The following is a 25,291-nucleotide window of genomic DNA, read 5'->3' on the forward strand; positions in this document are numbered from 1 at the left end:
CTTAAGTCTCTGGAAATGCCAGTGCTTGCAAAAGTAGGAAGAAAAAAAAAACTAGAAGTTTATTCACTTCGATGAGACTCTAGTCCGACTTGCCACCGTGATCATCACTGTCGTCAATCGGAGCGTATGAATCGTGGAGAACCAGATCTTTCATGTTCTTGAGGTGCTCGTTTCCATCGCCAATCTCGTCCTCCTCTCGCACCTCCCGTCCCACCGCACTCCCTTCCAACGCCGGATCCACAAACTCCTTGATGGTCTCGCTCACAACTCCGCCGCCCTCCGGATCATCCTTCTCGCTCTGCCAGTGCTCCTCCGCCAGCTTCCTCTCGCCATCCTTGTTCACGTCCTCGGCATCCACCGCCTTGTGCTTCTCGGGATCCAGCTCCAAACTCTCCGCGCCTCTCTCCGCCTCCGATCGCAGCTTCTCCACTCCACTCGATCCCTGCTGAGCTTGCTGCTCGATCTTCCTCTGCAACTCTCCTACGTTCTTCTGGACGTCTCCCGCGGCTCGCGACGCCGATTCCTGGACGCCACCGAGCCTGTTCTTGAGTTCCTCGAGGCTCTTCTTAGCGGCCTCCACGACTTTGTTCCCTCTCTGCCCGGCCTCCTCGGCCGCCTCCACCAGGACGCTCACTCGCTTCTCCACTTCCCCTCGAGCAGCCTCCAGCCCCTGCCTTGCCTTCTGTCCACTCTCCAAGCTCGCCTTCACGGCCCCCTCCACGTTCTTGTGTAGCTCTTGTCCCAGCCCGGCAACTGGACTCTCCGACCCGGACCCGAGGTGCTCGGCCTCCACCTCGGACGCTCGCTCGGCCGTTTTTTCCAAGTTCTCGGTCACTTCTTCCACTGCCTCGCCGGTCTTGGATGCTATAGCTCCGGCTTCGTGCTCGGCCTCTTCATGCACTCTCTCGGGGCTCTCCACCGCCGATTCCGATGCTACATGCATGACGCTCTCGCGAACATCCTCCTTTTTGACATCCTCGTGTTTTACTTGCTCGTGGTCGGGGACTTCGATCACCAGCTTCGAGGGCTCGGACTGGCCCGGCGTCTCTGCCTGGATCGTCAACCGGATGGAAGATTTCTTGCTGCCTTCATCACCCTCTAGAGCTGCTCTCGTCGTGAAACAAGAAAGAGTACCTCTTCTACACGCTCCGCTCGGAAAACAAACCTTTTGGATCGACGGAGAGCGCAAACGATTCCCGTTGATGAACGAAACACTCGCATTCATCGCGACTACGGCCTCCATAGCTTTTTCCACACTTGGGAGCAGCGTCCGTGCTCTGTTTTTTAGGGCTCCAGGCGCACAGTTGGCGGTTCCGGTGCTTGCCACGCTGCAAGAACAGGTGTCAGCCACCAAGCCTACGAGATAAAAAAATCACCAAGTTGAAAACTTGACAAGTACCTGTCAAACTACACGTCTTCTATCAAAAGCTCGATAATTTATATTCAAAGATCTGCAAGACACAGAGAATTCGAAGAGCATGAGTACGGTGGCGATCGAGAGGTGTGTACGTAACAACAGGACTCACAACAATTGGACACTTGGAATCTTCAACAGGCGCAGCTGCCAGCGTTCTCGGGAGGAGGAGGCTCGTTGCCCGGTCTCAGGATGTTCTTCTTCACTGACTTGGCCTCAGCTACCAAGCTGGGTGTTTCCAGAATCTGCGCAAAAACAAGGAGAGAAGAAGACCATTTAGTTGGTAGCAGCCTTGAATTTTTCAGAGCCTTCCCACCTTCCTGACAAGCTCTTCGAAACACTGTTGGACGTTGATGCGAGTCTTTGCGCTGCTCTCCAGGAACAAGCAGCCATACTTCCGGGCGAACGCGATGCCCTCGTGTTGTGAGACCGCGCGCTCGGAATCCTGGAGTTCAAAGGAAAGGAGTTAGACAAATTCATCGGAAACAATAAGACAGACCCTGTCGACTTTGTTTCCAACCAGCAGCTTCACACAATCTTGGTTAGTCGAGTAGAGCTCGACCTCTTTGAGCCAAACATCTTGAAGGTTCGTGAACGTATCTCTCCTAGTAACATCATAAACTGCGAAAGAGAAGAAAAACAAATGAGCTACAAGCAAAGAGAAAGTAAAGCTCGAGATACACGTACCAAGAATGACGCCTTGTGCTCCTCGATAGTATGAACTCGTGAGTGTTCTAAATCTTTCCTGCCCAGCTACGCGAGATCAAGAAAAAAAAAAAACTCTCAAAACTCATACAAGAGACAGCTGTGCTAAAGTTACCGGTGTCCCAGATCGTGAGCTTGAGCCTCTTCCCTTCCAATGTCATGAGCTTGAGCTTAAAATCCACACCTGTGTGAAGAAGAAGATGAAAATCCTCTCTTACTCTTACTTTTGGAGGCATTGGGGATCCACTCACCGATTGTGGGGGAGAGATCGTCGAATGTGTCGGCAGTGAATCGCAGCAGCAAGCTGCTCTTGCCGACACCGGAATCTCCGATGAGCAGTATCTTGAAGAGGTGATCAAACTCATTGCCGCTCACCGACGAAGACGAGGAGGAGAGCGCCATTGGCAAGAGGATGTAGCGCACGGCCTTCACTTACAAATCGATCCCACAGCTCCTCCCCCTTCTCCACCTAGGGCAAACGAAAAAATAAAATCCTTTCCACGCGTCACTCTCTGTTTTTTAGGGTTCCTCAAAGATGCAGTGCTTGTGCCCGCGAGCGTCCGGCGGAGTGGTGGCCGCGATTAGGGCAGAAGCCGGGGCGAAGGTATCGATCAAATCGCGGGGCAGCGCCCAGCTTCAGCGCTGGGCGAGGGCGCGGCGTGCCAGGACGCTCATCAATCAGAAGAGCAATTCGAATGCGGCGGGTGTGCTGGACAGGGAAGGCGCCAAGAGCGACGAGAGCGATCGGGATGACGATCGGGGTGAGGAGGAAGACGATGACAGGGCTGGGGGGAAATCCGTGTTTATGGTGTCGGATGGCACGGGATGGACTGTGGATCACTCGGTTCACGCCGCCTTGGGGCAATTCGAGCATTGCTTGACTGATAGGGGATGCGCTGTGAATACTCATCTCTTCTCCGAGGTAAGCTCTACGCTATCCTTTCTTTGCTTTCTTTTTTTCCTCTCTTCAAAGCTACATTATCTTGAGTTTTCTTGCCTCTTTCTTTCTTTTCTTATCTCTAGCAACTAGAGAATGCGAGTGAGGAAAAAGAGTCTTTTTTGTTTTGTCTTTTCATGTTTTTTATGGCTGAATGTTTCGTCCATGAGAAGTTGCGAGCCAAACTCATAGAGAAAACGTTCTTCCGTCATGGAGAAACTCACGACAGTGTTTTAGATGGTTCCTTTAGGTGAATGACATCGATCGATTGATGGGAGTGATCCGCCAAGCTGGCGCAGAAGGAGCCATCCTGGTCTACACACTTGCGGATCCAGCCATGGCCGAGGCAGCGAAAAGGGCTTGCCAGATGCTCGCAGTTCCTCATCTAGATATCCTGGGACCGATCACAGACGCTCTCGGCTCACACCTCAACGTCATCCCTCTGGGACTTCCCCGAGGAGCTCCCGGACGCAAGAGCACACTCTCCAAGCAGTACTTCAAGAGGATCGAAGCCGTGGACTTCACCATCAAGCAGGACGATGGAGCTCTCCCACAAAACTTACACAAGGCCGACCTGGTCCTGGTGGGAGTTTCCAGGACGAGCAAGACACCTCTGTCGACGTACTTGGCTCAGATGGGATACAAAGTCGCGAACGTCCCTTTGGTGCTTGGGATCGAAGCACCAAAGGAGCTCTTCCAGATCGACCAAGACAAGATCTATGGCCTCACCATCGACCCGACGTTCTTGAGATCTATTCGTGCTGCTCGCTACCGCCACCTGGGGCTTGGGAAAGAAACCAAGAGCTCGTATTTCGACATGGAGCACATAAGAACGGAGCTCCAGTACAGTGGCGAGCTGTTTAAGAAGAATCCAACATGGCCAGTGATTGGTATGTTTGTTTCAGACTTTGTTGATCTTCTCATTATGAGGGTTTTTTTCAGAGGTGACGGGGAAGGCCATAGAAGAAACAGCCGCAGTGATATTGAGGATTTATCACGAGCGCAAGAATAAGTACGTTATACCAAGGATCTCCAAACGGTATTGATCAATATTGTATAGTTTTCGCTAACACAAGCTATGAGTCTTGGTTATTTTTATCTTTTGGACACGAGAAGTTTCTGCTTATCCAGTGGCCTAGAACAAGCAATGCCATCTTCCTCGACGTATTCCTGTCGATCGTGGATGATCAGCTTCCAGATCTGGTCGGCAGCGCCCGGTCGCCACGCCACCGGCCAAACTCCTTGATGGCTTGAGTGATGTTGCGAAGATTGAATTAAGGTATTTGTGTCCAGAAAAATCGAAATCACCATCGCTTCTTCGCAAGCTTTTCTTCAAAAGACTTGCTGAGCGTTCCACTTTTTTTTTGTTGCATTGCAGTTAAATAATGTTATGTAAGTTATTTTATTTATACGGATTTTCATTTTACAACAACAAAGTCAATCGCAATTCTCACAGTTTTAAAAGAACAAAAAGAATCAACTCTCAAGAATCCAGAATCAACTATAGTGGTTATGTGTTTATCTGATTCTCACAGTATTGAAAGAACAGAAAGAATCAACTCTCGAGAATCCATAATCAACTATAATGGTCATGACAACTTGAAGATGTTCTTTGCATGCTCTCAAAAGAAAAGGTGCAACTAAGGCGCAAAGGCGTTGTTGAAGTATGTCAAGCATGCAACTAGATCATCTGAAACATACCAACACGAGGTTCGTAATGCAGTTTTCTTATCAGAACAGGAGCCCATGGCAGTTGAGCAGGACCGAGAGGAGCAACGCCTCAATCTTATGTTGAACAGCTGCACCAACAAATCCAGCCTTAGACACAGGCTGCGTTATAAGAGTGGCTCCCTACAAGTCTCCAAGTCGATAACATAATCCAAAACTTCAACAATCTAGCCAGATGCTTAGATTCTGAAACAGTCCCTTCCAGGACTGTTCCAGCATCTACAGTCCAGATGCTTACGTTGATCGCTAGCACGGTTTCGTCATATAGTGTGCTTACGATCACTTGCAATTTTACTTGCCAATATATCGCTCCAATTATGTAAGCTTCACAGATTCACAGTATGGATCTCGTGGGATTTCTCTATATAATGCAAGCACTTCCAGAAATCGAAAGTGATGGCAACCGAGTCCTATTTACAAACGACACTAGAGAGTTGTGCTCCGGCTTTTGATATTGTGCCTACCGAGATGGGATGACGAGCTCAGTGCGTTTGAACAGCAGATGGCTTCTTTCTGCAAGCAAACCTCTTCTTCACTTGGCCGAGAGGCCGAGATCCGATGCGCAGATGTGTCGTTGTGCAATTCCTCAATGGAGTTTTACTTAACGACACTTCAGCCTTTGAGAATCTTATTGCAAGTGCTGCAATGTTATATGATGTTTGAAGGATCAAGCAAAATTGTTCAAGAGCTTATGCAGTCTCCAGATCGTGGCACCCTAGTTTCTATCCTTTTCTGCTCATATTCGACACGCTCAGCCCTCGGGTTTAGTTTGCGTCGTTTGTTTCCTTCTTCTTTCTCCTCTTCTTCTTCATCTACTTCATCATCGCTCCTGTCGCTGCAACTCACCTCTTCATCTCCATTGCCCAAAAAGTAGCAAATTTTATCATTGATCACCTTCTTTAACCCGTATCTAGCAACATCGTCCCATGTCTTGGCACTCTCAATCAAGCTGCTATCGTCTTTTTCATCGTTAAAATTACCACTTCTCGCATACTTTACTACAACTTTCACCATTTCCTCATTGCCCAGCCAAATTGCAACTTCAGCCAGTTTCTTGTTGTGACTACTATATTTCAGTGCTCGTGGCAAAAGTTCCGAGAAGAGCTGCGTCACCTTTTCATCCTCGTTCAAGCCAAACAGCCCGGCTGCTTTTTTCATTTTAACCAAGAGCCCCCAATCCCAATCTTCCAGTTTCCTCACCGCTTCATGGAACTTAGCCAAGAGCAGCACAAGCGCATCGGCACTGTTAATCTCACTGCCATAGATTTCTTCAGGTCAACATCGTTGATGAATCTCTTCCTTCCCAAAGCCATTGCAGTGACATCCTTGAGATTCGACTTCACAACACCCTTCCCAGAAAACTTCTCCTTCCTTCGTGCTGGAGCTTAGCCAGCTTTTCCTTCCTTTCGCTGGGCGAAGTTGACTTAATAATATTTTCCATAGGGCCCATATCTTTTGTCGGGGTCGGGCTTCTCTGCTTGTCTCTCCCACAAGGCTTCTTCAATTGTCAATGTCTTCTCCCAAAACTCTTCCATGTGAGGAAAGCTGCTCTCTCCCCACTTTTTAGCTACTTGGACCAAGCTGCTAGCGGGAAAGGAACCAAGTGTACGGAGACCATAGCCTGTGCTGCTGTTGCCATGCGTCATCCCCCACTTCTTCATGACCAAGCAGTGACAGTCGTGCTTGACGCAAAAATCTAGCAGAATTTCAAAATGCGTCTTGTACCCCACTTTACTTGTCAAGTATCGCTCCAAATCCCCATTCGTCCGGCCAGGCTCGCATTTGTGCTGCTCCTCGAGCCACTTCACTACACTTTCACTGCTCTGTGTGTAGCATAGCGCCTCCATTCTGCAATCCTTGGGCCACACCACCAGAGCAGCGGTGTGGTAGAAAGAGCTGACACCGCCGCCATTGTTGCCAGTGTATGGCACAGTGTCCTCCTCGTCTGATGAGTCGTCAAAAGAGCCATCCTCGTTGCTGTTGTCCCTCACAATCTGACCTTTATAGACAGTCGATCCACATAGTACTCGGTCTCGACTTCGATGCCGAAATTGTTCTCGTAGGTTTGCTTCACAAGCATGCAGACATGGACGTGCATACTTTTGGCGGGGAACGGTCGACCACAGTGACCTGGTTGTCCATTCAGTTATAAACCTACAGTTAGTTCAAATTTATGGAGCATTTCCTTTTTTATGGATTTTTGGGCTCAAACCATCAAACAATTTAGTCTTAAATCTCAGACATTTTGTGGAGAGGCATATTTTGCCATAAAATGGATTAATACAAAGCTAGTGCTAGAGGGATTCAGTTCCAATTCCAAGGCCTTTTCGTGCTTGGACCTCACAAATTTTAAAATCTTTTAAGCAATTATTAATTCATATTTTACCAGTATTTACTGTGTCAAACATTAAGATGCCAACTATAAGACACACTGAAATTTATGGATCGATGTAGATTTGTTAGCATCATCTGCGCGATCATCTTCGCCTGCTTCAGGCACGATTGGAGAGACAGGGCTGGCAGTACGCAATCTATACGATCGCTCCAAAAATCTCTAGCTCGGCGCGGGCAGGCGTTCGTCACAATCCTCGTCCGAACTTTAAAGACAAGTCATAGAAACTGCTTGAAAAACTCGGAGTACTTTTCGAGGTAGTCCGGTCGAGTGGGAACTATATGCCCCGAGTCATGACGAACTACCGTTCGAGAGCCAGGCCTGAACTTCCCGGCCAATCTCTCGCTTTCCGTGCAAGAGATTTGCCGGTCATAGCCAGTTTTCCCACTGAAAATGTGCAGCGAAGGGCAGTCGATCAATCCTCCCAACACCTGTTGCTCTAGCACCGGCGAAACGAACCCCGAGCACAGGACGACGAACTTGATGTCGATCAGTCCAGCATCCTTGAGTGAAGAAAGTATGGCAGCCACGGCCGCTCCCTGCGAGAACCCGAGAACGCCATCGAATGGCCCGCGATCAGCAAATACTTGTTCGAGGTACTCCCAGCTCTCGCTCCAACCCGACGTTTGCTTTTGGTACTGCATGGGATCGAAAGACTTCTGTACTGGAGTCCACGTTTGTGTGCTAGCCTTCGGACCATCCGGATCGGTTAACCACGCAAATTTCTTGTGCGGCTGGGCTGTAGGTTCTTGCCTCGTTTCGTCCTCGAGAAGTTGATAGAGCAGCGGAAGCTCGTGAGGAGCATCTATGAAGACGAACTCGGCTGTACGTCTGAGTTTCTTCGACAGCGATGCGAGCCTGCCCTTCAAGTTTGATGCGTTTTGACGAAAGCCGTGCAGGCACAATATCCTTAACTTCGAGCCTGTTCACGGTGGGTCATATGTCTGCTATCAAAATTTGATAAGCACTCACATTTATCACGTCCTGATTCTACTGGTTCACTAGAATGCTGATTAGCAGCGCACAGCTCGCAGAGATAAGGCACTGACGCCTGAAAGCACAATGCAAGGTAAAGAGAAGACAAAGATCATATACGAATTACCTTGCAACTTTCGCATAGAAGTACCAGCATACGACACATGGAGCAACGGAGCCGTGGAGTATAGTCATCGTAGGGAGATTTGCAACTATAGCAGCAGCCAACAGTTTTATCTTGTAGCGATGGAACTGATATCCTGCCAGCCAAAGCTTAAGCTTCCGAGTAAGAGTGATGCATGCACTACCTATGATCGAAAACAAAGTTCTTCCCATGGAAGTATCCTCCTTCAGGAAATGCCTCCAGATACCGCTGAATGCCACCAGAAAGCTGCGTAGCACGAGGCTAGAATCCACCGTACAAACAGGAGAAAACCAAACAACCTGGTAGACGTTCTCGAATTCCTCTCCTTTGCTACGAATGTAAGCAGAAGCCATCTCGCACCGGACACCTCCAGTGCAATACCTGCAACAAACGCAAAAGCATATAACACAATGAATGAAAGAAACGACTTAGAAAGAAATACATCAGTACTGATTTGTTGCGCAATTGTTCCGCGTGCTCGTCTATCCAAGCAGGCAAGTCACTGTACTGGCGTATCTTGGGGTCGAGGAAAGCAATTCCCGGAGGCGGGCAAAACTTGCCTATTCGGGTCTCGTAAATGTTCCTTGCATCGAGAACTACAGCGTTGCTTTGTTTCAAGCTTCCTGCACGAATGAAAATCTTGTAAGTTGGAAAGAAAGCCAAGGCAGCCACCAAAACCTGCTTGGTCGAGCATTCCATGGAACTGCTCTGGCGATAGATGCTTCCCAGCATTTGCAAGCGATGGAGAAGGAAATACACCAAGCGTCACGATTTCCTACAAAGCCGAAAAAACGAAAAAAGCTTTGCTCGAGCAAGAACTTGCGAGAAAAGAATTACCTCAACCAGACGAACGGACAAGGAATCAAAGCCACAGCTCGCAGCGGCATCGCGATCCATAGGCCGGGAGCACGCAGCGAGCTTGAAATCGCATCCCTGGAACAGCTCCTGGCCCGCGACAGCATCGATGTGCTCCCTCAGCGATTCCATGCTGCCTCCGACCTAGCAAGAATCCGTGAGAACACAGAGAAATTCCGGAGAATGCCACTCACATACCGTGACATTGACGCCCCCGGGCGCAATCCGTATCCTCCCCAGCAGCGCCAGCGAAGAACACGATCGCTCGAACCAGTTCCTGGTCGCCTCGGGATCCGGCAGCGTGACGAACTTGTAGTAGAGAAGAACTCCCTGCTCTGGGAGCGCCATAGCTCCACAAAAGCCCTAGTTTTCATGGCTACTTGTTAGTGGAAAATTCAAAGAGTATAGAAGAGTGGCATTTGCTCATAGATAAACGCACAGGCATTCTCGTAGCTCTATCACCCACTGGGGTTCTCTCTTCACTGGGACAGTCCCAGTGAAGGACCCAGGATGAGGGATTTTGATCGAGCGAGTAGTGGATGTTTTTACATCGAGTCGTAGTTTCTTGCGGCATTTGCCTCAGCTGGCATTTCTCTGTTTTTGTCGATGCTAGAAAGTTTCTTCCTCGGAAAGCCAAAAACATCTCGTAAGAAATCTCATCATCTGGGCTCAAATTCAATGTGGAAGTAAGCTAGCGAACGTTATATGAACTTATAGGAGCGCAAATAAGAATGCTGGCGACATCCAACATTTGCCTTTAATGGGCATAAGTTCAGACTTTTCTTTTTTCTGCTGTGCCCGGATGACATCGCCCATTTTACTCTCAATCACATTCGCTCCCACGCCCTCATCCAGGATTCAGGATCAAGCCATAAGCAAAGAAAAGTATTCCCGGCAGCGATCGCGCCATGTTTCCAGCAATGGGTTGTCCCTGCTAAAACCCTAACCCTTGGCTGTATTTTAAAGGCCTGGAGGCACTCTCATGACGTGCTGATCCATGCACTTTTTAAATTATTCCTTTGGACATTGCATATGCTATAATATATGCAGTGAGCCTCTCATAACTCCATCTAAATATTTTCGCCACTTTAAACCACAACTCCTTGTGTTCCCGATCATAATATGTACCACCAACTGCAATCGCCTTGACCATAGCATCGCCTATTTCACCAGCGCTGGCTCCCAGGGCCCCCTGTACTTTGGGAGAGTTTATCAACTTCTCAAGAGTTAGACATCTCTTCTTAGTCGCATCTGATGCAATAAAAATGCCTCTTGTGCTCCAGATTGTATCAAGGTTTGGGTGACTATTTAGAGCCACCGTGCCTACACAAACAGCTTTAGTAAATACTTCCACCAAGCAAAGACAGATAATTCATGTCACTCACATTCTTGTGACGCTTTGCGATCAATGTCCAGAGCCAAGTGATCCTCAAATATCAGCTGCGCAAAACAACACACAAGAAAAAAGGAAACAAATCAGAAACACATGTCAACGAAAAGAGTGTGCGTACGTGAACAATGTAGACGACCATGGCACCGAACGGCACAATACTCATTTGTTTATGGCCGTCGTCAAAGTAATGCTCCGGAACTCTGTGCTGGAAGTTGAAGACTACAATCAGCCCTCTCCATGCCAGCTCCCTTATTTCTCCCAGCTCGGATTGCGAGCAAGGGACCCCATCCGGCTCCCACTGCGCGTTCCTGCACAGCTGCACGAAATGGCCGCTAAAATCCTTGCCGAAAACGGCAGCGGCGGCACGGTAGAGCTGGCGCTCGTCGCTGCTTCCCGCTGTCACCGACTGTGCGTGCTCCACGATCGACTTGCCCGTCGAGCACAGCGTCTGGAGCTCGGCATGGTCCCGCTGCCCCTTCCTCGTCAGTGTCCAAGTGTAGATCAAACGGCCAATTTGCAAGCTTGCATCCTTAAAGTCCATAAAGTATGAGACCTCGCGAGGCCTGTACTGGTAAACGAGCGAGCTCCTTCGAACCCAGCACTCCAGAGGTACAACAAGGCTTTGGTCCCACTCGAATGTGTGAGTCACTGCTGCCACCACCTCCTGCCAAACAAACAAACAAAAAAAGAAAAGAGAAAAAAGAAAAAAGAAACAAATAAGAAGCCTGTCTCTGTTTCGCAAATCGAGCTAAGGATTTTACCTCCAACACCTGGCGGACGCCGGGGGTGAGGTCGATCGATTGCCACTCTATCATCGGGAGTTCCTTGAACCAAACGTTATAGACGTTGTCGATGTTCTCCCTGGTTGGCAGAAAGAATTTCTGAAACCTGTATGCGTGCACGGTGTCTAGGAAGCAGAGCAAGAGTTTGCCCAGGTGCCCCCCGCCGCCAGCTTTGGCTTGAGCTACGAAAGCGTCGAGCCATTCGCGCGGCTGCTTGTTTGCTTGGACCTGGAGGTGCAGCCACGCGAAGAAGAGCACGCAGAGCTGCTCGCTCACATCAAACAGGAGAAGGGCATCCACAAGACATGTTCGCGCCGAGAAAGTAGAGGGAACTCTAGACATGAGCGACACAAGATCTGCACAGACGGCTGGTTAGAAATGAAAAAAGGAAAAGATGCAAGCCATACATGTAATTCCTTCCGCCGAATACATCGCTTCAGTGGCTGGCGTCGGAATATCTCTCTCCATGAGCTGCAACCAAGAAATAAGGCTCTTTTACCGCTTTGCCACAAGAAATCTCGATAAACTCACCACTTCAAGCTTGTGTGTAACGTAGTAGCAAGGGAGCACGAAAGACAGTACTGTCGGGCCACCGTAACGTTGCTGGTTGGGGAGATCTCGCTGGCGCGTGAAATAGTCGGCAGCGATGAAGAGGTGCAAGAAAACCTCCGGGACGGGAACCCGGAGGACGTGGGCGATTGCCACAGTCCAGATCTTCCACTTGAGCTCCGACACACTCGACTCATCCATATCGTAGAACCACGACGCCTCTGCTAAATACTCCAGCTCCAGCCCAAAGCGCTGGAATGCCCCTGCAACCACTCTCAGCAATCTGGTACCTATGCTGCTTTGGAACCAATCGGCCACGAGCACACCCACGCGCGGATCCCATCCCACCACTGGAGTCATGTCCTCTGCCTGAGTCCATCCCCAATCCATGAGCCCTAGAGAGCTTCAAAGGTCTACTTATAGTATTTCTCTTCGAATATTAAAGGAATATTACACCCGAGGAACTCTAAAGGTCTCGGACATATTCTTTGATTCCCCTTCCGGGGGATTTGTCGTTGCTGTGAGAAATTCTTCTTATCAATGTTTTTGTGCCTGTGGATCTCAACAAGACGCCGGACATGTAACATGACGAGTGTGGTACATTCTCTTGGGAATCTACTCGCTCTTGTTTTATGAGATTCGCCTCGGAATTATCTGCTCTTCTCATGCCATGCCGCAGTCCAGCTCTATCACTTGGCGAGGATCCACAATCACCACCAGTTAAGTTTCTCGCTGGTTCCAACCAGCCACAAGACAATAACCAACGTAAATCATTATCTATTTTGAAGGCTGATTCGTTGGCAATCTTTAACTCTTTGCCCTCCTCGTTTAATTTACAGAAGTTAGTACAACCAAACTCTTCAGCCAAAATTTTCATGATCACTGATCTACGAATGAAGAGAACTTATGCTCATCTCTCTGATTGGGCTCTCTCCTTTGGTTCCTTCTCTAGTGAGGCGGCTTTCGGTTTTGTCCTTGAAAGGTACCGAAGTCCTCCTGTGACTATCCATTTCCAAGCACAATAATTCCCAGAGGTAGGTAGTGGATTTTCGTGCATGCTGCGCATGTGTTGGGCATGGTGACATGCTCAAGGCCCAGATTTCTCGATGGCATGACCATTTGGGGCAGGGAATTAAATCTTTTCTCGTTTGCTAACCAGGAGGCAATAACTGGGGTCAGTGGAGAGTTATATGTATGCGGCACACATATGGATATGGGCTGCTCCCTAGTTTCGTATATGTATGGAGCGGCCCTGAAAGCCATGGTGCATATGTTTTAATGGGCGCCTGAGTGGCCTCATGTCAAAGTCGGTCATTGTGGGCACAGAATGAACCTTGTGCTTGTGTTGGGATCATTGTGCACACAAACATTCATGGAACTACCGAATTGCCCCAGGCCATCTCTCACATCATCTTGTGATGCCTTCAAGGGGCAACTGCTACAAGGGGAAAGATGCCCTCTCGGGGCAATACTCCAGGGATTAATTAATTAGTTCATTCAAGGAAACCATGCATCAGGTAGCTAAGGTCCAGTCCAAGTCCGGCCAGGGCGGGCAAAGGCTGCGTGCGTGTGTTTTCACCATGCATAGGCTTCACTCAGCCGCTGAGGGCTTTGGCTTGCCTTAATTAGTTTTTTTTATACTTTCAGATTTGCAGTATATTTGTAGTATATTCCAACTTGCGTCAATAAAAAAATAATTTGTCAAACAATGGCAATGAAAAATCTTGCACAAACCATATTTTTTATGTCAAACATGTAAAAAACTGAATATAGATCATGAATCATGAACAATAGCATGGATCACTGACATGGCATAACTTTATCAAGACAAAGATATGATGTGACAAAGTTTAATTAATTAATTGGAAAGTATAGGACCAAATCTTAATTTCAAGGTAAATAAAAACATTTTGACACACAATCTGAATATGATGAGTGATAGCATTTGGCCACACGCTATTCCTATTCCTATCGAAGGTGAGAATTATAATATAAAATATAAGTGGTTGTTTTAAGAAATGTCATTTCAAGGTGAACAAGCACAATTTATTAATGATTGTACTTGGATATTTTGGGATATTCTGATCTTGTATTTAGAGTTTATAAATGTTTTATAATTTATAAATTTCCTAGTATATTCTAGTTTATTTTAATGATTGAAGAGTAATTGTTTTTATAAATTATAAACATATTAATAATTATAAAATTTTAATTCATAAATTGTATTGATAAAGAATATTAAGCAAACCACAGCAAATTATTTATTATTAATAATATTGATAAATCCAAAATATAAGAGGGTTACAATTGCCTCAATGTGCTACAATATCAAGGGAGTGCACAAAATAAGCATGAGAAAGAAAGAACAGAACAATAGAGATTTTATACCTTAAAATTGGATCGCAAATCCTCTACAATCAATGGTGCTTGATTCTTGGTTGGGCATAAGCAAGAGATATTGGATAAGCTAACAATCTTAACTCTTCGTGTAGTGGCCATTGCTATGGCATGAATCCCTGGCTCTGCCCACAACCAGCTGTAGCTGTGCCTGCAGAAGTGGCCATGACACTAGCTATGGCTGACTGACTTTGATCTTTTCTTTTTCTTTTTCTTTGTCTTTTTCACTGATTAGCTTTTTCTCACCAGTTCTTCCAATGAGCTGATTGAGATTGGTCTTTCTTTCGTTCTTTTGTTTCTAGCAGGCCTTTCTACTACAAGGCTCTTACATTTAGATTCAAAGTTATCTGTTTCTCTTAAAATGAAATGCAGCATTTGCCAGGTGGCAATTCATGGACTCGACGTCCAAGCCTGGGAGGATGGGAAATGGGTGCCATTGGAGGTGCGTCTTAAGGAGGAGATGGAGAGGGAGTGCGTCGCCCAAAAGGCGAAGGAGGCAATGCCCTCCTTGGAGGTGAGGGAGGCCAAACACCAAAAACTTAAGGAGCTGTTTCTCAAGATGGTGGTAAAGGCCGAGCGTTTCGAAAACCAAGCAATTGGGCGAGGTCGATAAGGGTGGCAAACAAGCCATAGAGGAGGGCCACAACCAGGAGGGCGTACAACTCCTCCCCAGGCTTGATGTTCGTCCACTGCTTTAAGGATTATTCTTAGGAAGGCCGGGTATGACTTGCCGGGTTTGTGTCAAGGAGCGATGAATTGTGAATGTAAAACAAGTTTGCTTTGTTCTGGCTCAGTGTAAGCCTATTGGTATCTTTGATCGATTCGAGGATTCCTTATAATACTCATCCTTTTCAATCTCCCCTTCATTTAATATAAATTCTCCTTTCATGGTGAATATAGAAAACTTGGAATAAAACTAAAAATTCCAGCATGCCAAGAATAAAGGTTTTGCAAATTTTATATGGAGAAGTCATTTGAGGAACAGTTGAAGAGCTCAGATATGAACATCTTGTACCTGAATGTGCACAATCTAAGAAACTCTAGCATACAAACACGCCTGTGAAAAACGTTTTGGAGCGCCTACTCTCCCGAATGATGAGATCCATCTAAAGAAGTACGTTGCAAATCTGTATAAAATCGTAAGGAAGATAAGCTTTTATACAGACGCAACATACTTCTTGAAGTCAGCTGAAAGCCTGCAGCATCCGAGATAAGCTTGAAGTTGGCTGACTGGTATCTAAGCTCCAGCGCTTAGATACTTGAAAGCAGAGGGATCTCCAACGTACAACATATCTTCATATGGTCGAATCCCGTCTTGAGCAACAGAGAAAAAATCGTTTATCATACGCTTCCTCCCAAGAACCAAAATGACCAAAGCCAGGATAAGGATATTGGAAAAAATATCATCATCTATCTATCAATTAAGCCTTAGATTTACCCCAGGTGATGCTCTATCGGCATGTGCCTGTGTGTAGGCAAAGGGATCCCTGAGAGGGGCTGGGGGGGCACAGCGATCTAGAGGGATTCTTGCAAGAAATTTGATAGATCGGAGCTTGCATTACCTGTGCTGCCGATGGAAATAAGCCTGGGCTGGGATTATCACCTGGAGTTTAATATCAGAATCGATCGATCAAAGCCTTGGATTTACCTTGAGCGCTGCTCTACGATGGAACCGCGCCTGAGATCATTGCCTAGAATTTCAGAAAAATATCACGAATCTGTCCATCAAGCCTTGGATTGCGCTGCTCGGTTGGGGCACCACGGCTGTGAATGCTTTGCGCTAGCCCTGAAAATTTGAATGAAGCGGGAAGAATACTTAATGAGCTGGACAGCAACGTGGCGGTGACGTGGTCATCTACGAACGATATGGAGCGAGAAAAAGCCTTGCGTTACACAGTACCTCGGAGAAGCGCCTTGATAACTTTCCCTTGAGTAACACTATCTAGTCGTGATCAGAGAAGAGCTTTCTCAAGAAATAGTACCTCTGCTTGAGATTCCAGTCAATCTCGCAGCGAATGGCAGTCGATCAATCCTCCTCCTGTTGCTACTCCTCTAGCACAGGCGAAACGATCGCTATACCGGCGTATCTTGGGGTCTTACAGCATTTGCTTCAGCCTGGCATTCCTATGTTTTTGCCGACGGAAAGCCGAAACATCTAGAAATAAATCTCAGAATTTAAGTTGGGAATAAGCTAGCGAGACGTTATACGAATTTACAGAAGCGCAAATAAGAATGCTGGCCTGTATAGCTCGCCTTGCAGCATTTGCCTGTAATGGGCATAAGTTTGGAGGCTTTATGTTTGTTTTCCTTGTCAAGGCACATTTTCTTTCGATGGGCATTTGTGTTTCTTTGATGGCTGCACTGCTCTTCTATTTGTTGCTACATTTGGTGTCGCAGGTTCTAATGACTGTAACTGGTTTTCTCACTGACTTTGATTTTATTTCTTTTATTTTTTTCTTGACTTCTAGAAGAAATGTTTTCTTTTTATCAAGCCGCTGAGTGTTTTGCCACGAATGCATGATGCCTGACTGACTTTGGTCTTTCTTTCGTTCTTTTGTTCCGAGCAGGCCTTTCTTCGACAAGGCTCTTGACCGATGAAGCAGAGGAGCTGCAGTTGATTCCAGGACGTCATAATTTCAGTGTAAGAACTCTTTTCTTGCGGCTCGATCTTAGCTCTGAATTATGATGCAGCATTTTTATTCGCTCATCATCAAAAGCCGTGATCAGGACGTTTGGTGGTATTTGCAGAATGGTTTCGCGGACGAATTGTTACTTCCTGAGGCACCGAAGAAGAAAGAAGGAAGATAATCTAAATAGGTGTTTGCAATCATGTTAAAAACTAGAATCCTTCCTGCAAAGTGGAATTTGAGGGAGGACTTTGCTCTTCTCTGGCATGTAGACAGTCTCGCATTGGGCTGTACTATGTTCAAAGTCTCTGTCCAAAATATATCATATTGACAAGAGTCTATGTTCGCGAGAAGTGTGAGAAATCATCCTCTCCTTGGGCTGTACTATGTTCAAAGTCTCTGTCCAAACCATATCATATTGACAAGAGTCTATGTTCGCGAGAAGTGTGAGAAATCATCCTCTCCTCAAAGATTTCTTCCAGGTAGATATGCAATGTTCCTTTGCTGCCAGCGTCTGGAGCTTGCTCTTGCAAAGCTTGCATTTGTTTGCAGAAATCATCACTGTCGACATCCGATGGAATACGTTTTTGCCACTTCTCGATCATCATCTCAAGCTCCTGCCTCTTGTTTTCCAGCTCTTGGAGCTCCTTCTCGTTGTTCAAGGCTGCTGCTTGTAACTCCTCCACCTTGGCCTGACACTGAATAAATTCTTTGTTCCTCGTGAAAGCTGAGGCTGCTGCTGGAACCAATGAGCATTGCTCGCGTTCTTCGCAAGGCACACTTGCAAATCTTGGAACTTCGAATGTTCTAAAATAGAGGAAAAACTTTAAACTTGTGAGAAACGAAAACTTTGATCTTACCTCCGTGATCCAATAAGAACTTGGCCTTTGTCACACCTTCCCCCGTCGAGAGATACTGCTTGGCACGACATGCTCATCTCGTTCCACGCATTTAGCATGTTTTCCTCCGTGTTGTAGACTTGTAGCTTCCGGAAAACATGGTAGAACAAGCTCTGGCGCAGCTCCAAGTGCTCGCGTCTCAAGTAGAGAAAGTTGACTCCATAGCCCAAGAAACCAGCCGGGATTTCGCCATTGGATAGAACAGGCGGTGGAATGTTAAGGAGCTTCTGAGGATGTTGAGCATCTACCGCGGCATTCCCATCCTTACGCTTGTATTGCCTGGTGAAGAACAAGATCACAGCTAAGTTTTGCTCGATGCGTGATATCAACTTACTTGATCGCGTCGATACAAAATACTGGAAAGTTCTCTGGAATCCAGAGCTTGTTGCTGCGAACAAACGCTAAAAAGGCCGTGGAGTTGTCCACGTTTGCATCAGAGCTTCTCAACCATCGTATGCCTTTGTAAGTCTTGCACACGACTTGCAGGAGGGATCTGGCTCCAAGAAACGTGGATAAACTTCTGAAACGAGCACAAACACACACACAAAACGTAAGAAAAACAGAACACATGAAGGACAAAAAATAAGCTAGGAAGGATTACCTGTTGATTTCATCCTTCTCAACCCGAGCAAGAAGAACAATCGGCCCCAAAATGTCATCCAAAGGAAAGCCTATCGGTTTCATCTCTTGAGCCGTGTACAGCGCCAATGCCGGAGAATTCTCCTTGTGAACCAAAGTCTTGAGCTCGCTTAAGATGTCGCCCTCCGTCCTTTGAGTTTCATTTCTTTCACGGAGCAAAACCTCATCATCGCTAGCAGCTCGTCGACGCTCATAAACACTCAACAAGCTTGCCTGAGCCTGCTTCAGCAAATCTGAAGAAAATAGCGTTCACTTAAGGCGGACAAGCAAAAGAACTCTTCTACCTGTATTACGACCGAATGACTCTTGGGCCGCATACAGCTTATTTGGAAGATTTTTGAGAGCTTTATGGCATTCTTTCAGGCCACAGCCAATACTTTTGATCATCTGAGAAAGATAACGTAAGGGGCAAATACACAACTATAAAAAATGATGTCACGTACCGTTTCGGATTGTTCTACAATGTACTGGTACAAGTGCTTCTCCACTTGTTCGCGAGAATAGTTGCCTCGAAGAACAGCCAAACGAGAAGTAGCACTCTTGACGTCGTTAAACTCGGCTCCAATAGCACATACCTCGAACGTAAACAACTCTGGCATGATTTCGAGATCACTGAAAGTAGCCTGCCCATCTATTGCGGTCACGCAACAGATCGCAGGCTTGGAAGCGCGCTGCAGCGTGAGAGTGCCACGAAGTGGGATCTCTCGACAACCGAAGCACCTGTTGTCATGAATATCCACGACGTCCACCACCACCACGTCGGTATTTTCCTGCTCCATGTTAAACTTGAGCCTATACGGCCTTCCATGTACCACGTTAAGCTGCCACTTGATCGGGGTCACTTCGTCGCTGCCTTCGAGCACAAACTTGAGGACGTAAGGTCCTGCTCTCGCCGGTACCACCACGCCTTGGAAAACATAGACAGATGCTTCGTCGTCTCTCTCTCCAGACTTTGTCGAGCAGTTCTTCCCGAGCGGATCCCAGATCGAGACGGTGAGCTGCTGCAAGGCCTGTAGGGGGCGACCGTCTTCACATTCCACCAGAACCCGCATTTCCGGCACGACTTGCTGCTCGTCATCCCTGTCCGACAGTGTGAGCTCACGAGGAGTCTCGCCGAGGAGCCGTAGCAACGTTGGATTGTTTCCAGGAGTGACTTCCAACAGGACCGAGACTTGCTTCGAAGATGCTCTGATCACCAAGTTGTAGACGCCCAGCGGCATGTCAACCCAGAAGCTTTGAAATGCAGCAAAACCATCCGTCGCGTATGCCACTTTCTCAAGTCTTTCACAAGTGTCTGGAACCAAGATCTCTAGAGAAACTTCTTCGGCTTTGTAGCCGCTGTTACAAACGTTGTCCTTGTGATCCACCAGACAAACTTGTAGCTCCGGAAAAAAGCTACGCCTACAAACCGAGAACCGGCGGCCCGCATCAGCTGTCATGAGAGCTTTGAGCAGCTCGTTACGCTTTCCACAGAATGGGACCAATCTGTGAACGTCTCCACAGCCAAGATACACTCTCCAGCTCAAAGCTTGCATAGCGTTCTTCAACGTGACGACGTAGAAGCCTTCTTTTCCGTCGAGAACAACCCTGAGGCTGTACTTCATGTCTTCTGTACTTGAAATTCTTCTGCTGAGCAGCACATTCTCATCGGTGAGGTAGTCTTCCTCGGGAAACACCTCCACTTCCATCTGCAAAAGTGAAAAATAAGTATTTTTGCATGGATAAGTTCTTCTTGGGTGAGAAAACAAGGAGCCAACAAAACAACCTGTTCGACGATTTCATTGCTCAGAAATCCAGGAAGGTTGAGCTCGTCGCGTGCTTCAAACTTGAGAGCTATTTCTTCCCCGCAGCCTCCGGCAATTACTTGTGCTTCACAAACAAGTTTACAAGCAGCCGCCAGTTCAACTTGAATCTGGAAAGATCCAAAGGTGTTCATAATTATGAATGAAACGTGCTTGGCGTAGTACCTCGAAAGCTAAGCTCATAAGTTGATAGTCCGAGTGCCATGCTCGTCCTTCCCACAATCCAGGAGTCTTTGGCACAGTGAGTCCCCTTAGCTGACACTGTCCCTTGTTGACGACATAGCAAATGTCTTTGTCCCAGCTCATTGAGATTGTGCCTCCTATTGCTGTGTCGACGTTACCAGCTTCGTCCACAACATGAACGTTGAGTCCGGTAACTTCCCGTCCAATGTAAGATCTTTTTGGTTGCTGAAAGCAAATACAGTTTCGCTTCTCGAATGAAAAATGGATAGGCATATTGTGCTCACCTCAAATGCAAATTTCAAGGTTCGACTAGCGCCCTTGAAAACTATTTCGAACATTACGATGTCGTCCTCCGAAGAAAGAACGATGGAACCTGAAAACCCACAATGAAGCAGCATTTTAGCTTTGCATCAAAACAAGCACCTGTCAAGTTGTATTCCTTTGCGACTCTGAGTTCGCTCAAGCGAACAATGCCGGCTCCATCAGTTTCGACTTCTTGCTGTGAGAGGTGTACGCCAGATAGCTGGAGACGCATCCGAGTTCCCTGCCTAACGGAGTTTCCCCATTCATCGAATCCCTGCAGCATTACAATCTACATTAATATGGTGCAATGAGAAGAACAGTGCCTACCTTGAACACCATGCACGGGAAGTAACTGTCGGGATCCAGTGGTTGCTTGACGCAAAACATCGATCCAGAAGGAGCGAGCTCGAGAGAGCTATTCACAAGCTCCAGTCGTGCAAGCTTGCCAGGATAAACTGCGGAAGAAAAACAGAGCGTCATTGAGGAAGAAACAACCGAAGCTATCAAGATAACAGCTGATAACCTTGACATCTCCAGTGTCCAAGCTTCTGGTTTCCAACGTAGAAGCATAGACGAGCGTCGTGAGCCGGCAGTATGCAGCCCCGAACTATGAAGTTCTGTGGAGCAGACATTATAAGCAAACCCGAAAAGAGGTTTGAGACTTACTCCGACATTCATTTTGTCCTTCTTTTGGGAAAAGCTCACGCTCTCACGTCCAAGCGAAACTGTACTAAGCCTCGTGCTCTCCAATGTCTCGAGAACCATGCACAAATTCGGACAAGGCTGTGAGAATGGCACCAGATTGTCGTAGGTGTCAAATCCCTGAACAGTAAAGTTCTGCGTTACTAGCTCCTCCAAGCTGTAGAATTTAGAACATAGATAGTAGTTAATAGCAATAAAAGATAAGCTTACGTACGTAATCCCGGTGCATGCCTTGGTATCAACATGCCATCTGGAAACGAACTCCAAGGATTTGATATTCACCTCCCAAACTGCTGGCTTAAGGTCCGGATGCCCATCAATCGAGAACTCCACCTTGTACTTCCCAGCCTTGCAAAGATCTGGAAAGATTGTGCCCGCAGCGAAGGCATAGATTCCCTTGATACCGTTTCTGGCTTCAACCTCCGCGTAGTAGCACCCTTGCATCTTCGTCTCGTCACGATCTTTCGACGAGAAATGCACTTCCGCCTTCATCCGGTGGGGGTCTGCAACAATCGCCGCTTGCTTGCAACTCGCTCCAGTGCCTTGCTGTGGACGCACCACGACCAGAAACGAGTCGATTTGGAGCACGTATCCCGCTTCGAACGTGAGGTTACTCCGATGCAGATGTTTCCCCCCAAACACTCGCCTGTCGTCGTTGTTGAGAAGCTCTACGAATGCCGGCAGCTTTCCCTTCAGCCGATTCTCCTGTGTATGCCACTCACTTGGAGTCATGCGGTGGCACTTCTCCGAATTCAGAACGCTGCAAGGAAACCACCTGCACCTGTTGAGCTTGAAGCTGCAAATCTGTGCCGTCTCAATCTTGCTCTCTTCTTCCGTAGTCAGTAGCTCCACGGGCCTGCAAACCATCTTCACTTCCCCGTATTGTTCGTCGATTCCATCGCAGAAGAACCACTCGATGACACCGTAGAAATTTTGCTTGCCTTTGTATAGCTCTTTCTGTAGCTTCACCATATCGCCCGCTCTCCAGTCCCCACGCGGATCTTTGAGGCACTTGTGAAAACAGAGAACTGAAACAATGTAAAAGTTAGTTTGTCATACGCATGAACGAGATCAACGCAAAAAGCTTACCTTCTTTTTCGACCTTTAGAAGCCTTTTCAATTCACTTTGGCCAATGACGTATGTGGGATCGTCTCCAAATTCGACCTCCCGGTCAAATTCTTCATGCATTCTCTTCGTCCAGTTTGCAAATTCGGCAATGACCTGAGGAGGCTCCAACACCTTGCTTTGAAAGTATATCGTTGTTTTCACGTCTGGAACATTCACAAACATTTCAAGAGTGGATACAAACCATATCAAAAGCTCTTACCTGCTGGGACTGTATCCTCTTCCATGCTGCCAAGTTGCTTTAACGCAGTCGTAAAAGGATGATCCTCCACAAGTTTCGTCTTGCTTGGGGTTGGATGGAACCCTGCATCCACATCTGGAAATTCGATGTTAAGAAACCACTGCGAGGATAGAATGTGTATCTCTTGCCTGCAAACACTTTCACCCTCTTTATCCAGCGTAGCACACTCTTTTTAGAAGCTGCATCCATAAACGGCATGCTATTCTGTAGAGATCAATGTCAGAAATATGGTAACTGGTATACTAATCTGGTTTACCCATCTTGCATTCGGCAGAAGTCGTCCCAACCATCTCAGTCCCACCCTGGGAAATGTGTCGAAGTTTTCCTTGAAGTCTTTTCTGCAACTCTTTAGATCTTCAATGACGTCACTCAGCTTTTCCCTTCCCTGAAACAAAGCTCCATTAGAGTCTGAATTTTTCTGATTAAAAATGGAGTATACCTTGATGCTTGGAAAGTACTGGCATGTCAAACGTGCATGGGCTTCCTCCGAAGACGCTGAGAACAAGAGTGAGAAACGAGCGATAGAACTAGTTCGGGCTCTTACCAGAAACAAGGCGCAGATCTAGAATAAACGGTTCTCCAGGGGAAGAGTGCTGGTTGCAGCTTGTAATCTCGCCGCCAAGCTCCTCCAGCAAATTCTCTCCGTTCACCTACAATTAAAACATTCGGAATTTCTGAAGTCAATTATAATCACAGCACCTCAAACTCAACAGGAGTCATAGTTCCACTCGAGCTCCCAACACCATCGTACTGTAATAAAAAAAGGTGACAGACAATGCACTTTAGTCTCAGTCATATTAGATTTACCTGGATATACAGAGAATATATGTCTTTGAGCATTTGCTTCACTTGCTTCAAGACCCAGTACTGCCGTTGTCCTTCGATACACGCAGAAGATTTCAGGTCAGATATCTTCACCTGCAACGCAAAACCAAGTCGAGTTTAAACAGTAGTGCGAATCAATCACACACACTTACACAAGTAAAACTTCCGTGAGGTGACTTCTTAGCCTCCTCCTCAGTCATCAGATGAAAGCCTCCGCGGGTTCTCCAAATCCGACTGCCTCCTCCTGTTTCCATTGCAGCTTTGCTGAATTTGAGGCTGACCACTCGCTTCGACTTCCTCGTCTTCGAGCGAACTTCCACAGACCTGAAGATCCGAAGCCAACAACCAGTTTCCAATAAAGAAGAAATGGACGACTTACAAGCCAAGGAAGAGAGCAGCAGCGACCCCTCCAGCACCGTACTTCCCAAGATAAGGCTACAACCCAAAGTATGATCGAGAGGACCAACGAATATCACACAGATACCTTGAGAAATGGAGGATCGCCGCCAATTCCCTGTCGATGAACATTCCGGTGATTGGAAGCTCCCACGGTTCCCCTACTCGCATTCGTGTCAGCCATAGCAAGAAGTAATCAAACTACGTACCATTTCTCGATTGAATCTTGAGCCGTGGCATCCATTCCCATTCCCGTATCAAAGATTGTAATGGTATCTTGATCAATCTCCACGCTGAGGCAAAACCTAGCTCTCGTGAGTATACAAGAACAGAACGAAAGAGAGTTAAAGAACCTACCTGACGAGTCGCCTGAAACCTGGTTGATTCTCCCACACTGCTTGCAGTGCGTTGTCCTGTGAAAAAAAGAAAGAGAGAAAATCTTCCAACATGGAGAAAAGCCGTTTCATCCATACCACATGATCGGCTAGAGCTGTCTCTAGCGTGTATCCGTCCGGGAGCCTCTCTAGCATTTCAACTTCTGGTGTCACGTTCCACTGCAAAAGAAAAAACGAAACCGATGGAACAAAAGCAAGAAGCGCAACAAACAAGATTGCTTACCCAATACCGGTGAACCGTGCGCTTGTTCCCATCCTAGAGACACAAAAAACGCTGAGAGAAGGAACCCGAAAGGGAGTGGAAATGAAGAGCCACATACCTGGACAAGGATCTTCCTCCGCGCGCCCTCGGAGAAAAGCTGCTCGATATCATCGATTCTTTCGCCACTCTCATCCTCGATCCACATTTCCTTGCTCCAATCGAGCTTCCGCACCCCATCGGGACCATCTGCAGGCCGCTCCGCAAGATCGTCGAGCAAGGCATCCACATTTTCGTAGGAAGATCTCTTGATCTCCACGCCGCTCACAACCTCGCCATTTGGTAGCAGGAAATCTGCCGAAACTATATCCAGCGATACCTGATCCTTGAACTTGAGCTTCTTGCGAGCAGTGGAGTCGGGATTGAGCGACGGCCTGCGAAAGCCTCGCCTCTTGCGCGGGATCATCGCTGGCGCTTCCATTCTATCGCTGCTCTCCATCAATCAATCCTGTCGATCCATCGATCATCGCCCTAGAGCATTACGATCGCCTGACATCAAGAAATATCCTCTTCGGCTGAAAGTTATTAGGCTAGTCCCCAATCATTAATGGAACAAATCTTCGGAAATCTCCTCGGTCAAAACAAGAGCGCAGCTTATAATACTACTTGAATCCAAGATTGG

General features: G+C 47.2%; 4 protein-coding genes and 1 pseudogene across 5 annotated transcripts; 1 reads left to right on the plus strand and 4 right to left on the minus strand.

Moving 5' to 3' along the window:
* Positions 1 to 38: 38 nt before the first annotated feature.
* LOC9636964 (ras-related protein RABC1) lies at positions 39 to 2,617 on the minus strand. Of its 2 annotated transcripts, XM_002973013.2 has the most exons (7): positions 2,371 to 2,617; positions 2,235 to 2,303; positions 2,102 to 2,167; positions 1,914 to 2,035; positions 1,731 to 1,859; positions 1,527 to 1,659; positions 1,420 to 1,451 (listed from the first exon to the last, which is right to left on the minus strand). In XM_002973013.2, exons 1-6 carry the CDS (start codon positions 2,519 to 2,521, stop codon positions 1,549 to 1,551), a joined length of 648 nt encoding a protein of 215 aa, XP_002973059.1. In that variant the 5' UTR covers positions 2,522 to 2,617; the 3' UTR covers positions 1,420 to 1,451; positions 1,527 to 1,548. The 2 variants fall into 2 exon arrangements, with proteins under 2 accessions (XP_024533481.1, XP_002973059.1); XM_024677713.1 differs by lacking the exons at positions 1,914 to 2,035; positions 2,102 to 2,167; positions 2,235 to 2,303; positions 2,371 to 2,617 and adding an exon at positions 39 to 1,328 and having other exon boundaries at positions 1,400 to 1,451; positions 1,731 to 1,763.
* Positions 2,618 to 2,635: 18 nt separating this feature from the next.
* Positions 2,636 to 4,154, plus strand: LOC9637735 (probable pyruvate, phosphate dikinase regulatory protein, chloroplastic). Its single transcript, XM_002972807.3, has 3 exons — positions 2,636 to 3,041; positions 3,307 to 3,946; positions 3,999 to 4,154. The coding sequence occupies exons 1-3, from the start codon at positions 2,655 to 2,657 to the stop codon at positions 4,100 to 4,102; spliced, it is 1,131 nt and encodes a 376-aa protein (XP_002972853.2). The 5' UTR covers positions 2,636 to 2,654; the 3' UTR covers positions 4,103 to 4,154.
* Positions 4,155 to 7,358: 3,204 nt separating this feature from the next.
* Positions 7,359 to 9,528, minus strand: LOC9637736 (annotated as a pseudogene).
* Positions 9,529 to 10,105: 577 nt separating this feature from the next.
* LOC112347232 lies at positions 10,106 to 12,248 on the minus strand. The gene is made up of 6 exons (XM_024677787.1): positions 11,858 to 12,248; positions 11,734 to 11,797; positions 11,306 to 11,682; positions 10,663 to 11,208; positions 10,537 to 10,591; positions 10,106 to 10,474 (listed from the first exon to the last, which is right to left on the minus strand). The coding sequence occupies exons 1-6, from the start codon at positions 12,233 to 12,235 to the stop codon at positions 10,158 to 10,160; spliced, it is 1,737 nt and encodes a 578-aa protein (XP_024533555.1). The 5' UTR covers positions 12,236 to 12,248; the 3' UTR covers positions 10,106 to 10,157.
* Positions 12,249 to 17,246: 4,998 nt separating this feature from the next.
* LOC9637737 lies at positions 17,247 to 25,090 on the minus strand. The gene is made up of 30 exons (XM_002973016.2): positions 24,731 to 25,090; positions 24,634 to 24,666; positions 24,489 to 24,569; positions 24,373 to 24,428; positions 24,225 to 24,308; positions 24,104 to 24,176; positions 23,999 to 24,054; positions 23,772 to 23,943; positions 23,602 to 23,712; positions 23,494 to 23,544; positions 23,339 to 23,444; positions 23,234 to 23,289; positions 23,051 to 23,179; positions 22,923 to 22,998; positions 22,756 to 22,869; positions 22,517 to 22,699; positions 21,642 to 22,455; positions 21,392 to 21,584; positions 21,249 to 21,342; positions 21,053 to 21,180; positions 20,846 to 20,999; positions 20,707 to 20,795; positions 20,405 to 20,647; positions 20,203 to 20,349; positions 18,881 to 20,125; positions 18,722 to 18,824; positions 18,400 to 18,670; positions 18,133 to 18,318; positions 17,760 to 18,077; positions 17,247 to 17,706 (listed from the first exon to the last, which is right to left on the minus strand). Exons 1-30 carry the CDS (start codon positions 25,088 to 25,090, stop codon positions 17,313 to 17,315), a joined length of 6,120 nt encoding a protein of 2,039 aa, XP_002973062.2. The 3' UTR covers positions 17,247 to 17,312.
* Positions 25,091 to 25,291: the final 201 nt, after the last annotated feature.

This window comes from Selaginella moellendorffii, unplaced genomic scaffold (genome assembly GCF_000143415.4).
Source record: "Selaginella moellendorffii unplaced genomic scaffold, v1.0 SELMOscaffold_20, whole genome shotgun sequence".
NCBI lineage: Eukaryota > Viridiplantae > Streptophyta > Lycopodiopsida > Selaginellales > Selaginellaceae > Selaginella > Selaginella moellendorffii.

Coding starts and splice junctions, on each gene's coding strand:
- LOC9636964 (XM_024677713.1), bottom strand. CDS start 1,243: ATGGAGGCCGTAGTCGCGATGAATGCGAGTGTTTCGTTCATCAACGGG.
- LOC9637735 (XM_002972807.3), top strand. CDS start 2,655: ATGCAGTGCTTGTGCCCGCGAGCGTCCGGCGGAGTGGTGGCCGCGATT. Junction 3,042..3,306: donor ATACTCATCTCTTCTCCGAG/GTAAGCTCTACG, acceptor TGGTTCCTTTAG/GTGAATGACATCGATCGATT. Junction 3,947..3,998: donor TCCAACATGGCCAGTGATTG/GTATGTTTGTTT, acceptor GGTTTTTTTCAG/AGGTGACGGGGAAGGCCATA.
- LOC112347232 (XM_024677787.1), bottom strand. CDS start 12,235: ATGACTCCAGTGGTGGGATGGGATCCGCGCGTGGGTGTGCTCGTGGCC. Junction 11,683..11,733: donor TTCGGCGGAAGGAATTACAT/GTATGGCTTGCA, acceptor CCGTCTGTGCAG/ATCTTGTGTCGCTCATGTCT. Junction 10,592..10,662: donor TGGTCGTCTACATTGTTCAC/GTACGCACACTC, acceptor TGTTTTGCGCAG/CTGATATTTGAGGATCACTT.
- LOC9637737 (XM_002973016.2), bottom strand. CDS start 25,090: ATGGAAGCGCCAGCGATGATCCCGCGCAAGAGGCGAGGCTTTCGCAGG. Junction 24,429..24,488: donor CAGCTCTAGCCGATCATGTG/GTATGGATGAAA, acceptor TTTTTTTCACAG/GACAACGCACTGCAAGCAGT. Junction 22,456..22,516: donor TCTAAAGGTCGAAAAAGAAG/GTAAGCTTTTTG, acceptor ACATTGTTTCAG/TTCTCTGTTTTCACAAGTGC.